The sequence below is a fragment of the Triturus cristatus genome, chromosome 4_1 (assembly GCF_964204655.1).
Source record: "Triturus cristatus chromosome 4_1, aTriCri1.1, whole genome shotgun sequence".
NCBI classification, from domain to species: Eukaryota; Metazoa; Chordata; class Amphibia; order Caudata; family Salamandridae; genus Triturus; species Triturus cristatus.
In genome coordinates, this window is record NC_140585.1 from 270,797,881 (window position 1) to 270,815,901 (window position 18,021).

General features: G+C 47.8%; 1 protein-coding gene across 1 annotated transcript in view; it reads left to right on the plus strand.

Moving 5' to 3' along the window:
• Positions 1 to 18,021, plus strand: part of LOC146854247 (V-type proton ATPase 116 kDa subunit a 4-like) — a 2,520,670-nt gene that overhangs the window by 2,448,370 nt on the left and 54,279 nt on the right. Inside the window, exon 16 of the mRNA XM_085651038.1 lies at positions 9,312 to 9,430. Coding sequence (XP_085507164.1) covers positions 9,312 to 9,430 — 119 coding nt within the window. The remainder of the gene's footprint in view (positions 1 to 9,311; positions 9,431 to 18,021) is intronic.

Sequence of the window (18,021 nt, forward strand, 5' to 3'; positions counted from 1 at the left end):
TATTTCAGGTTGTTGCATCTTTCCATGTGAATAAAGTCCAGCTGCAAAACTTCGAATGGACATGATGGGGGTGCAAAGTGACCAGCTGGAGTTGGGGTTCCCCTACCAGGGTTGTATTTCAAGCATACCATGCAATTCTTGACCACATTCTCTGCACATTTGGGAATTCCAGCATTCTGCCATACTGGAGCCAACAACTTACAAATTCCTTTCGTACTGATATGTGCCATTCCATGTGCCATAGTAACTACTGGAAGCACATATGCATCGGGCAACAACCATCGCCTATGTTCTGTCAGATCAATCCAACAACCATTCTCATCTAACTTACCCATACTGTCTCTCCACTTGCTTAATTCTTTCTCTGTAGCTTCAGCTTGAAGCGACTTCACACTCTCTATTGTGTTTTCACACATCCCAACATCATCAAGCCATCTTGCGGGGCCTGCAACATACATTCTAGTCTTTACATTCTGTGCTGTTTCTTTCGCGATCTCATCAGCAAACGCATTCCCACGACCAACATCATCGGTGATTTTCCTGTGCGCACTGCATTTCATGATCGCAACTTGCAACGGGAGGGTCAGTGATTCAAGGAGATCATTCACCAACTTGCCATTCTGCATTTTAGCTCCATGCGACGTCAGGAACCCACGTTCTTTCCACAGTCGTCCAAAATTGTGAGCCACGCCAAAGGCGTACTGGCTATCTGTGTAAATATTCACTCTCATTCCTTCAGACAACGCGCGCGCTCTCGTGAGGGCGATTAATTCCGCTGCTTGGGCCGAATTATGTGGCACTCGTGCAGTTTCCACGACCGTGTGTAACGTCGTGATAGCATATGCAGCAGTCGTGTCACCATTAGGGAGCTTGAAACACGAACCATCCACCCATAAAGTGCCATCACACTCAGTCAGGGGAGTATCTTTTAGATCTACTCTCCCTTTTGTCTCTTCTTCTGTTCTGAACAGACAGTCATGTTGCTCAATCTCATCTGAGTCTGTTGGAATTGGCAATAACGTAGCTGGATTCAGCGTACTGCATCTCTTTATGTGTATGTGATTTGCTAACAGCGTAAGCTCATAGCCTGATAATCGCGCACTAGTCAAGTGTTGTGTCTTGGTCCTATTTAATAATGTGTCTACAGCATGTGGAACCATAACGATCAATGTGTTGTCCATTACCAAACCAGCAGATTGTCGGATAGACATCGCTGCAGCAGCTGTCGCTCTCAGACAGCTTGGCAATGCCCTCGCTACAGAGTCCAAGGTGGATGAAAAATATGCGCATGGGCGTGGTCTGTCGCCAAAGGGCTGTGTTAACACTGACAACGCACATCCTCTTTCTCGTAAACATACAACGGAAAAGGTTTGCTGTAGTCAGGAGTACCCAACACAGGAGCTGAGCACAATGCATTGCGCAATTCCACAAAACTTTTCTGGCACTCTTCGGACCATGGGATAGGATTCGGTGTGTCTTTGCATGTTAAGGCTAACAAAGGTTTTGCCAACAAGGAAAAATTAGGAATCCAATGCCTACAGTATGAGGTAATGCCCAAGAAAGCACGCACTTCTCTCTGTGTTCTTGGCACACTCAACTGTGCAATGGCTTGAATTCTTTCTGGGGTCAGTTTCCTTCCCTCCTTCGACAAGAGATGACCTAAGTAGGTCACTTCTTGTCGACAATATTGCAGCTTAGAGAGAGACACTTTGTGATGGAAAGCAGATAAATGGCGCAACAATGACAATGTGGCTTCTTTACAAATGTTTTCAGTATCCGCGGCGATCAGTAAATCGTCCACGTATTGAATCAGAATAGCGCCACTAGGTAAAACAAGTGCATCAAGCTGCGCTTTCAAAGCTTGACTGTATATGGATGGACTCTCACAGTAGCCCTGGGGAGCGCGTTTGAAGCGAAAGCTTCGGCCTCCCAGACTAAAGCCAAAAATATCTCTGCTCTCCTTTGCAATTGGGATGCTAAAGAAAGCATTCTTTAAATCGATCACTGAAAACCATGCAGCAGAGGCTGGAATCATCGTTAACAAGGCAGTTATATCAGGGACAACCGGAAACTGTGGCACAACAATCTTATTAACCTCTCTAAGATCAATCACAAATCTGTAAACAGGTGGCTGTGAAGGGTCCGTTCGTTTTAAGACAGGTAAAATCGGACTATTACAAACGTTGCCTCTTGTTTCTTCAATCACACCCTTATTAACCCCTTCAGTGCCCATGACGAGCTGGACTCGTCATGGGCTGCGGTGGCGCTGTGCCCATGACGAGTCCAGCTCGTCATGAACTCTGCCCGCTAATAAAAAGCGCGTCACTGGGCGGGGAAAGGGGCGGGCATGCAAGGGGTTAATCAAGTCGCTGACAATGTCTAACAATGCTTTCTGGCCTTCATTAGAGATCTTGTACTGGGGAATACGTGGCAGTCTGAAATTAGCCTTTAAAGTCACCACGTATGGCGGTATCTCCAAGAGGCCCACATCATTGGGACCAGTAGCCCAAAGGGCATCCGGAAGGGATGACAATTCAGGTGGCATTGTATTTTTAGACAAGTACATTGGGGAAATCACTTTCTTGCCTAATGTAAGTTGTACTCCTGAAGGAGAACAATTCAGTGTAGCGTGCAATCTTTTCAACAAATCTAATCCTAGCAAATTCTCACCACAACCTGTCGTCAGAATCAGGGGTGCTTTCAACTCGCAAGGCCCAATAGAAAGTGACATGGGACTAGAAATCGGGTTTCTAACTGGGGCGCCAGAAAAACCTACTGAAACATTTATATCGCCAGACAAAGGTGCGCCAGGGAGTTTTGAATGCATGATTGAACTCTTTGCAGCACCAGTGTCTAGCAGAAAAGGCTCCGTTACATTTGCTGTAGTCACCTCAACATACGGTCCACTCTGATCCACTGGCACTGAAACAACTCCCTCTCTCTGTCTACGGCTGTCCTAGTAATCATTATTTTCTGCATCGCCGTCCTCTGCATAATAATCATTATTGTAATACTGAGCTGTATTACTAGTTGCGTTAGCTTGCTGGTCAAAACTATTGATGGTATTTTGAGGCGGCAGAGGACGCGCGTTCTGGGGAGCATTTCCACGCCCTCTGCCTCTAGGAGCTTGCTGACCACCCCTACCTCTTGTGCCATAAGCATTACCGTTTCGCTGCATTAATTTAGGGCAACTATATTTAAAATGGCCTTCCTCTTTGCAGTATGAACATTGGTTGGGACCTACAGGGACACGTGGTTGATAATACCCATTCATTTGCTGATTGTTCTGAAATTGTTGGGGTTGGTGATAGACACCTTGGGGTTGCCTATAATTATTCTGACCTCCACGTGGCGGATAGGCCTGCTGCAAAAGGACCTTCGTTTTTAACTCTTTCGTTTTCTTTTCTGTTCTATCTTTCTCGTCTTTATCTCTGTTTTCATAATACTGTGCAGTAGCCAGTATTTGCGCTGAAGAGGAAACAGCCCAAGAACTTTCTGAATCTTTTAACTTTTTACACAGGTCAGGAAGTAAATTCTGCAGAAATGTATCCACAAATAACCGTTGGCCACCCTCAGTACTCATATCTTGCCCACTGTGATCAATAAACGTTTCTTCAAACCTGGTAAAGAAGTCTGACACTGTTTCATCTTTCTTCTGCTTACATGCAGATAGCTTGTCCCAATTTACGCGCATCGCGGGCATTATTGTCTTCATATACGTGATGATTCTACCAGGGAGTTCTGCTATTAAAGGCTCTGGTTTCGCGCCCCCAATCTGTCTAGCGTCAGCAGCGATGATGTTAGCCCATGTGTCCCCTAGTTCTGCAGCATGATCCATATTACGAATGGATCCCCACAAAGGCTGTGGAACCACATTCCCAAACAGCATATCTATATCAGCCAGATTCATTACACAGGATTCTGCAGTTTGTGACAACTCCTTATAATAACCGGTAGGGTTTTTACGGGGATCAGGCAATGTCTGCTTACGTGCTAACACCTCAGATCTTTTCCATGGAACATGTACCCAAATACGCTGAAAATGTGCTACGACAGGTGGATTAGCATTTGGTTCAGCAGGTCTCCAAACTGGGGAAACCTCACGCATCGGATATTGGCGTGCTTTTACCCTTTTTCCCACATGGACATCAGGTTCAAACAACGACTGTTGACAATCATCATTCCTGAAGGATAATACAACCGCAACTGCTTTATCTACCTCGCGGTCCACAATTGTACCAGTTCCAAAATCAAACCTCACTCTACACAACTCCTGCGGGCTCGGGTCTTTACCACTATCCTCCAATTCTTCACAGAGAATTTCGCACATTTTCTCAAACACATATCTCTGTTTTGGGGCATCCCATTGATGGAAAACGTTGACAACTGATTCCATATCATACAGTGAAGGGAAAACAATCCATCTACGCGCCATGCTATCTATTACCTTTTTCTCATCAGGGTTAGGCAATTGACTACGCAGTTGCTTACGCTGTAAACCAGGAGTCGCACCAGATGACTCAAAGAGAGGCGACATTAATGTAGTAACCACATTAGCTAAGCGCTGTCGCGCTGAAGGAGAAGCTGAGGCGAGAACAGGGGGAAAAACAGAGGGAAGAAAAGAGGATGCAGAAACAGGTACTGGAGTGGTGGAAGGAAGAGTGTCAGGGGAGGTAGCTGCTGAATTAGGCAAAGTCGCAGGAAGCGCGGGGGCAGTCGGGAACACAACTGGCGGCCCTTGAGAGGGCTGCGCTATATGGACAAGAGCCGGCTGCGCAGCAGCTGGCGGTAGCGGCAAGGCTTGCAGTATATTAACTGGAGGTGGCATATTCACAAGCTGGGGAGGTGCCGTGGCATTTTGAGCATACGGGGGTGGTGAACTCAACAAATGCGACATCAGGGGATCTTTCTCCTTTTCTTCTAACTCATTCTGCTTAGAGTGTGGTAAGGCTGGGTAACATTTGTCGATCCCTAACTTACGCTGCCTGTGCAATTGCTCATTCATCTGCTCCTCCTCATTATCTTTAAATTGTACAGCTGCTTGCATTACTGTCATACCTCTCTCCCTTTTCTTCTTTTTCGCTAGCTTAATTTCCTTCTGTTTGGCTTCCTTTCGCCATAAGCGGAAAGAGTCAAACATCGCCGGCCGGGCTTTCTTTTTGAACAATTTCATTTCTAAATTATCTAAAATATCGGTATCAAAACTACCATTTTGGGGCCATTTTAAAACACCGTCTTTCCTGGTGTAGTGGATCCACACTTCGTTATATGCAATAGGGCCTACGCCATGCTTTACATAGAGCTCATAAGTTGGAGTTCCAACCGGAGGGACCGGGCATGATTCCTCCAGCTGGAAATCTTTTCCACAACCCAAACAAAATATTCTACCAAATATTCTAGAACCAGGCATCTTTGCTCACTAGTCTAGATCCAAACGTCAAAGGATTATCGATTACGATAGTCTCGTGAATACACGAGTCCTCTGGCTTTGGCGTTTGCAAACTCCAAATTTCCAAATCAAACGATCCCGAGGGATACCAAAACAAATGGGAGACGCTCCACTTATACTTAACTGAATATTGCTGATCGATGGCGTCACCAGAAGACTCTCTCGATTGTTTCGCTCTCTCAAAACTCGTCAAGGGTCCAAAACAGGTCGATTAATCAGGGCAGCAGTCCTTCGTAGCCGTCGGGACGCGGAGAACCTCGCAGAAAAGACTTTCGGACCACGTCGACATGCAGGGGTCGATGAAGTGGCGGCTTTCCTCCGGAATTTCCACACGAAGCTCCTCACGAACCTCTGGCTTGGACTGGTACCGCTGAAATCGTCCCGAGTTGGGCGCCAAACTGAAGTACTGGGTATTCTAGACCCAGCGGTGCAGGGACACACACCCTATGACTTCTGGGTTCACCCTGTTCCAGACCTACAGAAACACAGAGTCTTCTAGGTGAAGTCAAAGATCGTTTATTGGCTGCAGACCAATTACAGGTATCCTAGAAGTACAACAGCGTGTATGTTCTCAGGAGACTGCTGAAAATCATAGAAACGGACTTCATCTTAAATACAATTTTCCCTGCCTCAAGCATACATTCCTAGGTTTTATGATACAGCAATATACAAGTGTACATTACAAAGAAAAGGCAGAGTCATGATGACCATCCCACATTCCAGTTCGGCCAGCCCACAATGATTTACACAGTAAGGTTCAGATCCCACATTTGATATCAATAGGCCCCAATAAAACACGGGCAGCTCCTGTTTTGGGAAACAAGTCATAAAGTAGGAACAGTCAGGTGTGAAAGAGATTAGCCGGAGGCTCGTGTAGAATGAAAGGGTTTTATGATGGGTCAAACCCTGATGCTAATCACAGGTGGACGGAGGAAGGGGAGCTCGTGAGACCAGTTTGACCTGGGGCAGCAGAGCCAGCTGCCCAGGTCACAGAGAAGTCACGGGAAAGCACATGTACTGTGAGGCCCGTATTTGCTCCATTATAGCCTATGTGAGGGCAATCACAAGATGGCCACTGCCTTCAAAATGGAACCCGCGTAGTGAAGCAGAATAACGTGTACGCAGTGCATTCATAGCTAGAACGATATATAAAGCACTCGTACATGCCGCATTAATCATTTGCGGTTCGCCAATACCAGGATAGACAGGGGTAGGGCCCTGTCCCCTACGCGGTCACAGAGATTAAAGTACGACAACTGCGGCCTGAAAAAGAGATTCTGCACAAGCTGCAATAGAAAAAGAAATGTTTTTAAACATCCATGCACTGTGTGTCAGGCACCATGTGGTGCCTGGCACACAGTGCATGGATGTTTGGGGGGCACCATATGTGTCCCCCAGGCTGCATAGCAGAGCCCTACGGGGGATGGGGACCCTGCTAGGGGCCCCCAAACTCACTTTTTGACAGCCTTTCCATGGCAGTCGGATCACCCTGAAAAGGCTGTTGGAAACTGGCATCCTAATTCCTACGGCATTGCCTCCACTGTCACCGCATCCATTATAGGAGTTAGGCTCCGACCATCGCCCCAACAGGTTCCTTGAGTTTGGCATAGGCGGCAGTCTTTCCCCCTGCCTTCTGAGCTTCAGACCCTAAATTGGTATCTTCAGATTGATTTTTGTAAATGCATCAAACTAAATATTGTATTGTTGATGAATGGCCTCAATAGAATTAGGATAAACTCCAACATAAGTTTTGATTTTTGTTATATTTGTTTGTGAATTGAGTAAAATATTTCATCATTTGTGTATTTGTTTGTTGAATGCTTCTTCCTGTATTTTTTGTGTTTTGCGGTTCTGATAATCAAAAAGGCTTAGGCTGGTGTCCCTGGCTTTCAATAGTGACTCAATGGGAGCCATGGGTTTGAGTAATGATAAAGTAGGAGTCCACAGAAGTCAAAAGGTTAAAAACCACTGCTTTAGATGGAGAAACGTTCTTCAGGATGAAGCCGGAATCACGATGTGCTTTTACAGGCCCTGCAACAGAACAATTGCGTCTTTAGCACGCAATTGTTCTGCACGCAAGTCGTTACACAACTTGCTTTAGGGGGGGCGCAATGGAGGAGTGGTGTTGGAATTGAAGTCCAACACCTTCCCTTCTGTTGCGCAGACTGGAATTGTAATTGTACATTAAACTATTTCAATATCCAGCGTCCCCCTAAGGAAAGTCGTTAAAATGACTTGTGTGCAAAACAAATGCCTGCTAAAGATGCTTTTGCTCAAATGACAGAGGGGCGCATCAACAAGGCGGCGATAAAAATTTTTTGCCGCTTTTGCGGCCGTTTTCAGCTGAAAAGCGGCGATACATTTTATCGCCTTATCAGCAAAGACACGCTGTCGTGTGTTTTGCTGACTTAGCGCCTGTTTCCAACACGCCTAACTTTGCATCGCTAATGAGATGCAAAGTAGGCGTGGCTGTGAAACCAACCAGGGAAAATATCGCGAAGGCAGCTTCGCGATATTCACAAGGAAGGGTAGCGATTATTTAAATCGCGTTAAGTATGCCTTAATGCAGGAATTTAACGTCGGTTAAATTCCTGACTAAGGCATACATAACATGGGGGGTGGATTCTGTGGCTAAGACCACAGGCCCTATCACCGCCGTTTTCCACCATGGAAATTGGCGATATCCACACTATCTCTGGAATTTTCATCGCCTCGGCGATGCGCGTTATTGATAACGCGCTAACCGGGCGATAAATTCCAGAGATAACCGGCGATAAATATGCAAGCGCTAAACGCGCTTTGCGATATTTATCACCGACCCTTGTTAATATGCCCCAGAGTTCCTAAGACGTGCGTGAAAAACGCATGTGCAATTCCGTCATACATTCCTTCCGGTGATGTTTATGCAGGAGCGCAGCACAGTGCCCAGGGACCCTAGGGTAAGGAGAAAAAAGAGCTAGGCCCTGGATGGGTGAAAGAGAACCATGATAGGGGTGATGCAGGAATCTAACTTAACTGACCCAGGTGCACCTGCTTCTTGGTCTTAAAAGCTAGGGTGCTTTAAAAGTGCTAATAGGAAAAATAAATTATTTATAATCAGTATAATCAGCACAAATCACTTTCCACGCAAGTTCCTTTTTAACTTTTAATTCTTATTTTCCTCTTAAACTCATTGTTTCTACTAGAAACATGTAACACAAATTGATTTAGGGCTTGATTATGATGTTGGGCAGTCACCGATGCGGAAGCAAACCACCTGACTAGGAGTCAGAGGTCTCGCGGTTGTATTGTGTATCTTTGCTATTGCGGCGTGTGCTGCGGGCTGCAGCACATGCCGCAAAACAAAATAAACAAAATAAAAAACCACATCTGACATATCCCTGCACTATGTGGCAGACTCTATGTGGTGCCTGCCACATGGGGCCAGGATATGTAGGGGGTACCTACAGGGCCAGGGGGCCCTCTAAAGTCCGCCAACCTTTTCATGGTGGGTTAACTGCCATAAAACAGCTGGCGAAAAGGGACATTGTAATCCCTACACCAATGTAGGGATTGCAGACTTTCTGACGGGCTCCTTGAGCCCGTCGAATGCATGGCTGTTTGTCTTAATGCCTGCCCTACATACGCTCGCCATCATAATGCGGCGGCCGGTCCTGCAGGGTCCGATGGTGGTGGGACCGCCACCGACGGCCTAACAGTGGTGGTCCCGCAGCCATCGTAAGGAGGCCCTTAGTTTCTACTATAATACAGCTAGATGTGTTATACATACTGTAATGTTGATAAATTGGAGTACTTCCTTGTTTTATATGTTCTAATTGAAACAAACCTTTTGTCTTTGATTCATTTTGTATCCTTTACAAAGATCTGGAATGTTGCAACTAACAAGCTGAATTTTCTGAACTCGTACAAGATGAAGATGTCTGTCATACTGGGGATAATTCATATGGTGTTTGGCATCTTCCTCAGCATTTTTAATTACATGTGAGTTTTTAATTCTTTTTCCAATTTTAAAGTTGATTTCTTTTATCTGTTTTCTCTCTTTAATACATTTCTGTACTTCTGTTCTCATTTAAAAAACATGGCATAGTAGTTCGAAAGTATTCAGATCAATTTTAGGATTGTAAGAAGTTCATTGTTATCCGTGTTATCACAATTAGCGGTATCAGCTGTAAAACTGGTTTATTATTTACGTAGAATGTGAGTTCTTCACAACAATAAATCTGCAATTGGTTTTTTTACTGACCAAGTACCCCATTGTAGCACTTGACTCTATCAGGGTACAGAAGCAGAGCAGTCCAAGGCCTACTAAAGGGATTTTGTTTAGGTTATCAATCTCAATTTGCTGGCACGCAGCAGCAACATTCAATACATTTTTAAAAAGCTGCAGTACTTTTATTACCCACACACAATAGTACATACTATGCATTTACAAACAAATTTGTATATCAGGTAGATGGATGTACCTTTGGATAAGGACCCTTTCCAGTGGTCCCTGAAGAAACCCTGTGGAAGACAGAAGGTTGGAGAGTCACCCCATCTGTGGATACCCCAGGAACCAGGATACCTACAGCATGGAAACCAGGTGCATAGGTGCGAAGTGATGTCGGAAACCACCGTAGACCACAATAGAGGACTTTAGAAAAGATGCATCTGTTATTTTTTTCATTTGTCGCCCTAAGTGGGAAAGGTATGCCCAGACGTGGGTCCCGTGCTCAATACGCCACCAGATTCAAGCTAGCCTGGCTGATGAGGGGTGTTATCCCGAAACCAGTCCCGGGATGCTTCTTTCTAGTCCAGGGAAAACCTGGCCTGGCAGTTCGGGCTGGACTGTTCCCATAGGAAACAGTGTCAAAACTGATTTGCATATGGCTGGGTCTAAACTGGAATGGTGTGGTGTGCAAAAAAATGATAGATTTAACCCAAATCTGTGACTGGGGGTGAATGTTTGATTAATTCAGCATTCCGTCCATTATCTGTTCTTTTTGCAGCTGGCAAAGACTGTGCAAGAGTCCAGTGAAATCCAAGGGTGGATTCTTAAAGAGAAAAACCTGCAAGCAGAAGGGACAGAGTCTATGCCACTCAAATGCGACCAGGAGGCACAGAAGAGCAATGCCCACCGATGTTAAAGGATGGAGGAGTCATGATCGTGACCTTGTCGCTGTAGCTTTGAGGACCAGGCAACGCTGAGGAAGGCCAGGAGTCGTGCATGAGATGTCCCACGTCGCAAGTCAAGAACGAGAGGTCAATGTCCTCTGGGAGAACCAACAAGCCTTGGCAACTGCAAAGGGCCTGGGAAGCTAAGAAGGAGCAACATTGGCACCAGCAAGGTCCAAGGGACTCATCACAAGCAGGAGAGTCAGAGCAGGCCCAGAGCAAGCATGGGAGCCCACTGAAGCAGGAGAAGACCCTAAAGAGGGCCCACAGGCTGAAGGCACAGGAGTCGCAAGACAACCTTGAGCAGCTCACCAAGACCGAAGGCCCACGTTGTAGAGGCTGCAGTGAAGATGCTGTACTTCACAGGAAGAGATGCTGGAGGCTGGAGCTTTCTGTAGCCCAAAGATCTCTGGAGTGAGGAGCCAACAAGCCATGGCCACAGAAAGTAGACGCGGTGCACAGGGGTTTAGTCCCAGTGGACTTGCTGAGAGGACAGATTAGGCCTCGAAGGAGATGCAGAACAACACCTGTGGTGATGAGTCTTTCGAAGTCCATGGGACAACAGGAGCAGCAGACCGGTCAGCTTCGTTGCGGTGCCTGCAGATGCAGGGGAGTGAAGTCTTCACTCAAAGAGAGATTACTTCGGGTGTCCTTGGAGCTATCAGGTCTGTTGAAGATCCTGGAAGAAGCACAGATGCAGACGATAAAGAAGACTTGAAGAACAGCCAGACCAGGAGCAGCAGGAGTCTTCCTTGATGCAGTCTCGGTTCCAGGCAAAATCCAGTGAAGTCCATGTGTCCACACGGTCGACGCGTGATGTGGTTTCAGACTTGAGTCTTGCCCCATGACAAATCTGAGGACTCGCCCTCAGGTAAGCCCTTTTATACCCTAAGAAAGGGTTTAGGCCATTCAGGGGTCCCTCCCAGAGGAGGAGCTGGAAGGAGGGGAGGATACTCCCAAGTCATTTGTCCAGTTTCACGCTAGAACAGGAGCCAGGGGTTCCCAGAACTGGTTCCAACTTGAGTATGCAAGGAAGGCACTAAATGTTTCCTTCAAATCAGTCTGGTGGAGCTGGCAAGCACCACCCAACTCAATACACCAATTCCTGTCTGGGAGATGGTTACACCTCCCTATACAAGAAACTTATTGTTCTACCTTTACCTGCTTGAGCTCAGCACAGCAGCAGGAGGGCAGAATCATGTATGTGGTCGATAGCAACTAGCTTCCTGTTAGATCCTGGAAGGCTGGCCTCCCCAGGGGAGCACCCCCTGTACATGGGATCCTACATACAACACTGTAATCGGTGTTGGTGTAGGATTTCAACATGTTTGATACCAAACATGACTGGTGTTCGGTTCAGCCAATATATAGTTAGACCTCCCGTAATTTACTTGATATCCACTGTATGTAATAAATGGCTGACCACACTTACAAAGCCTGGAGAATCGACTCTGGGGTTTGTAGGGGGTGTCCTGCTCATAAAGGGCACCCTCACACTTACAACCTAGCACCCTGCCAAAAGGATTGAAAGGCCTGCCTTAGGGGTGACTTATAGTTTTAAGTATATTGACCTCAGATAGAAGAAACTTATATCTGTCGTAAGTGGTGGTAACATCAGCTTACACCGGCTGCAATGTCAGGCCTGTAGTCACAGTTTGAGTTGTCTCTCATGGGTGGCATAATAAGTGCTGCAGCCCAGTGGGGACCCTGGAGAAACCTATGCCCTGGTTACCTCATTACCATATACTAGGGACTTATAGAGGTACACCAGTAGCCAATTGTGGAGGTGCAGAAGAATGTACCATGTCAAATTTAGGGACGAAGCACAGTGACTGGGGTCCTGATTAGCAGGATCCCAGTCACACTAGTCAAAAAAACATACTGACACCCTCAAAAAGTGGGGGTAGCCATGAAAGCAGATTCTACTTTCCTACACTACCCTCCCAAATGAAAGGAGATGAGACTAGCCTTGCCCAGTTGAGTCTTCATTTTCTAAGTGGAAATAACTGGGGAGTCCATCTGCATTGGCATGGTTACTCCCAGGTCTATCTTACACAGAAAGTCCATCCACTGTAGAGAAATGTACCACCTCAAAAGTGTGGAATTTTCACCCTTCATTTGTTTTAGCAATTAGAGGGGCTCAAGGTCAGTCTGAACAATGAAGTGAATACCAAACAGGTATGACCACAACTTCAAGGCCCAGACTACAGCAAAGGCCTCCCTCTCAATAGCTGACCAACACTTCTCCCTGGGGGTCAACGTTCTGCTTATAAAAGCTACTGGTTGGTCCTAGCCATCTGCATTAAGGGCCTGATTACGATGTCGTACGAAAGGCCTCGGAATCAGATTTGGCTTTCCCGGATCCGATTCGTAGCCCTTGTTTCCGACTGAATCGTACACAGGTCTGAATGACCAAGTACGATGCAAAGGTCGGGGACGATTCAACCAAATTGTTTCCAGAACCCGATCCTGTCCGTACGACTTGTTCGTAGCTGAATTGTGTTGCACAATGAAGCCGGATCCCGACTGAATGAGTACGCTGCACGATTCGGCCCTCCGCATCGACACAGCTGTCGGAATCGTACTTTGGGGGGATGTAGCAGCCCCCCCAGCACCTAGGGCTCTCCAAATCTGTCATCGGGGGGTGCCCAGGTGTTCCCCTGATTCAAGCAAGCATAGTGTGGCGGGCGCCACAGGGTGTATGCTTTTCCCCACACACCCCTTTTTGATATTGGAGCCTGTGTAGGCGTCGGTACACAGGCTCCCATAGCATTCAATGGGATTCCAAGCGAACCAAGTCCGTAAGCATACGGATGCATCGCACTCGCTCATTTGGACTCCTAGAGTGCGTTTTGCTCGGAAAGCCATCCGGATCTGAGCTGTATGGAGGGTTTTCCTAGCGAGATCGCAATCGGACCCTAAATTGTGCTAGAACTGCACCTACCCCTATCTCAGAAGCATTTGTCTGAACAATATGGGGTCAAAGGACTAAGAACTGTGCTCATTAGTGGTATCATACATACACATCATAATATTAACTTAATCATGTTTCTATGTATACATTGGCCTTGAAAGTAGTCCCCTCTGGCTTAGCAGGATAGAGGTTATAAGGACTATGGCTCATTATAGCTTGTTTATTATTTTAAGAAGAGGGCATAAAAGCTCCTATCTTATGATTTTAGGCTTGATGAAAAGTGATGGGTAAAATAATGGCCAAAGGAGATAACACTGATAGCTCTGGGAGAAATGAATTACTAATGGTTTTTAAAAATGTGTTGGTTTTAGAGTTGTTTATATCAAATTTGTGACTATGAATGTTAAGAAAAAGTAAATAGTGTATATAATGAACATTTAGCTTTAGAAAACCAGCAAATTGCACTTAGAATGTTGTAACAGCTTGGAGGCATCTAATGGATAATGATATTTTATATCATTCTACACAATTTTCTATAATTTAAACAAATTGTTTATGCTAGTTTTGTATTGTAGACTAACATTAATGATATTTATTTTGTAGCGTTGTAAAGGTTTTGAATAGCAGAATACAATAACGACAATCTTTTTCTGTCTGGACAATGAAGGTTTTTTGAGTAATCAGAACTTTGCAGGATAGGAGCAGTGCACGTGGACAGCTTCAGGTCATCAAATGCCTTCTAACAGCTAACTGTCTACTGAACTACCCTGGGCATTCTTTGTTGAGGTGAGATTATTAAAGGGAGTCACTATGGACACATACCCCTTAGCAAATCTCCTGTAGTACCCAGTCAGGCCCACAAAAGCTCTGACCTGAGTCTGGGAAGTGGGAGCAACTGAGTCCATTATGGTCTAGAGTTTGCTCTCAAATGGTTGAACCTGGCCTCTACCTACCAGGTGGCCCAAGTACACAACTTTGCTCTGCCCTATCTGGCACGTTGTGGCCTTGATAGTGAGGCCTGCCTTTTGCAGGGACTCCAGAACATTCCTTAGGTGGACCAGGTGATCCTCCCAGGTAGAGCTAAAGACAGTAACAGCAGGTTAAGGCTTGTCATGGGGTTTGAGATACAAAGTAGACCTAGCAGTAGAACTGCATGCTGAAGTTTAAGCACACGGAGGGCCCGATTCACAGAACTAACTTAAGACAAAATCCTAAACTTACTACCATTTTGGTATTCACAGAAGGCACTTGCTCATTTTGGTATTCACAGAAGGCACTTACTCATTTCGGTTTTCACAGCAGTTAGGAGTCCTAACTTTAGGACTTCTAAATGCCTTCTGTGAATACCGAAAGTCTTAAAATAGGATTTTTTGCAGTTTAGTAGTAGTATAGTTAGGACTCCTAACTTTAGGACTCCTAAATGCCTTCTGTGAATACCGAAAGTCTTAAAATTTGGATTTTTCTCAATTTAGTAGTAGTAAAGTTAGGACTCCTAACTTTAGGACTCCTAAATGCCTTCTGTGAATACCGAAAGCCTTAAAATTAGGATTTTTCTCAGTTTAGTAGTAGTATAGTTAGGACTCCTAACTTTAGAACTCCTAAATGCCTTCTCTGAATACCGAAAGTCTTAAAATTAGGATTTTTCTCAATTTAGGTGCCAATTCCGATCCGGTAAAAAAATTCCCCGTCCGACTCGTATCCGGATTTTATTCCGTCCGAATCGTCAAAGTAGCGTACAAACTGCCAAGTACGATTCGAACGGAAAAAAGTCCATACGAATCGCATTGGGAACATTTCCCCACACGTCCTCGGGTCGGGAAAAGTCACCGACACGTCCCCGGTCGAAAAACCCACCGTGCGGAAAAATAAAGTCCGACAGCGCAAGTACGATCCCTCCCGTCCTCCCCATTTCACAACCGTACGCAAAAAACACCGTCCGAACCGAACTCCCATAGCAACCATGGAGACATGTGCCCGCATACGCGCCGAACACCCCACCACCCCCCCGCCCGCGTATGTACGCACCGAACCCCCACCCGTGTATGTACGCACCCAACCACCACCCGTGTATGTACGCACCAAACCCCCCCAGCCGTGTATGTACGCACCGAACCCCCCCCAGCCGTGTATGTACGCACCGACCCACCACCCGTGTATGTACGCACCAAACCCCCACCCCAGCCGTGTATGTACGCACCAAACCACCATCCGTGTATGTACGCCTCCGAACCCCCACCCGTGTATGTACGCCCCCGAACCCCCAGCCGTGTATGTACGCCCCGAACCCCCACCCGTGTATGTACGCCCCGAACCCCCCCCAGCCGTGTATGTACGCACCAAACCACCATCCGTGTATGTACGCACCCAACCACCACCCGTGCATGTACGCCCCCGAACCCCCACCCGTGTATGTACGCACCGAACCCCCCCCAGCCGTGTATGTACGCACCGAACCACCACCCGTGTATGTACGCACCAAACCCCCACCCCAGCCGTGTATGTACGCACCAAACCACCATCCGTGTATGTACGCCCCCGAACCCCCACCCGTGTATGTACGCCCCCGAACCCCCACCTGTGTATGTACGCCCCGAACCCCCAGCCGTGTATGTACGCACCGAACCACCACCCGTGTATGTACGCACCAAACCCCCACCCGTGTATGTACGCACCGAACCCCCCCAGCCGTGTATGTACGCACCGACCCACCACCCGTGTATGTACGCACCAAACCCCCACCCCAGCCGTGTATGTACGCACCAAACCACCATCCGTGTATGTACGCCCCCGAACCCCCACCCGTGTATGTACGCCCCCGAACCCCCAGCCGTGTATGTACGCCCCGAACCCCCACCCGTGTATGTACGCCCCGAACCCCCACCCGTGTATGTACGCACCCAACCACCACCCGTGCATGTACGCCCCGAACCCCCACCCGTGTATGTACGCCCCGAACCCCCACCCCACCCTGGTATGTACGCCCCGAACCACTACCCGTGTATGTACGCACCAAACCCCCCCAGCCGTGTATGTACGCACCAAACCACCATCCGTGTATGTACGCACCCAACCACCACCCGTGCATGTACGCCCCCGAACCCCCACCCGTGTATGTACGCACCGAACCCCCCCAGCCGTGTATGTACGCACCGAACCACCACCCGTGTATGTACGCACCAAACCCCCACCCCAGCCGTGTATGTACGCACCAAACCACCATCCGTGTATGTACGCCCCCGATCCCCCACCCGTGTATGTACGCCCCCGAACCCCCAGCCGTGTATGTATGCACCGAACCACCACCCGTGTATGTACGCACCAAACCCCCACCCCAGCCGTGTATGTACGCACCAAACCACCATCCGTGTATGTACGCCCCCGAACCCCCACCCGTGTATGTACGCCCCTGAACCCCCACCCGTGTATGTACGCCCCGAACCCCCAGCCGTGTATGTACGCCCCGAACCCCCACCCGTGTATGTACGCACCGAACCACCACCCGTGTATGTACGCACCAAACCCCCACCCGTGTATGTACGCACCAAACCCCCCCCACCCGTGTATGTACGCACCGAACCCCCCCCAGCCGTGTATGTACGCACCGAACCACCACCCGTGTATGTAGGGCCGTACCCACACCCCACCAGGGAATGTACGGACCGTACCCCCAGCCGTGTATGTACGCACCGAACCACCACCCGTGTATGTAGGGCCGTACCCACACCCCACCAGGGAATGTACGCCCCGAACCCCCAGCCGTGTATGTACGCACCGAACCACCACCCGTGTATGTACGCACCAAACCCCCACCCGTGTATGTACGCACCGAACCCCCCCCAGCCGTGTATGTACGCACCGAACCACCACCCGTGTATGTAGGGCCGTACCCACACCCCACCAGGGAATGTACGGACCGTACCCCCACCAGTGCATGTACGGACCGTACTGACGCCAAAAACACACGTACTGAACCAGGACAAACCATATTTACACAAGGAGAGTCAATTAGAGTTTCCCCACACCACCAAACATGCCCAACAACCCCACAAACATCACATACACTCACCTGCAACTGCCAAACTGCCAAACAGAGGCCCAAAACTCAATCACTCCTCATAACACACCCACACAAATTTCAAACACAGCCACACCCACAAATGGACCAATAAAAATGGACCACACACACAAACCATGAGCCTTTGCAACAGACCCACTGCTGCCAGAGCCCACAGACGACCCACACCACCATACTTGAACCCCACACTTGCATACCTTCACACAACCACCTACACAAACACCCCCTCATCACATTCACACACACACCTCCACTACCACACCCACAACCATCCACCCCCACACCCCCACAACCATCCACACCCACACCCCCACAACCATCCACACCCACACCCCACGCCATGTCCACCACCAAGAATCCAAAGTTCACGAAGGAGGAGCTGGAGATCCTTGTCGACGAAATCCTCAGAGTCGAGCCACAGCTCTTTGG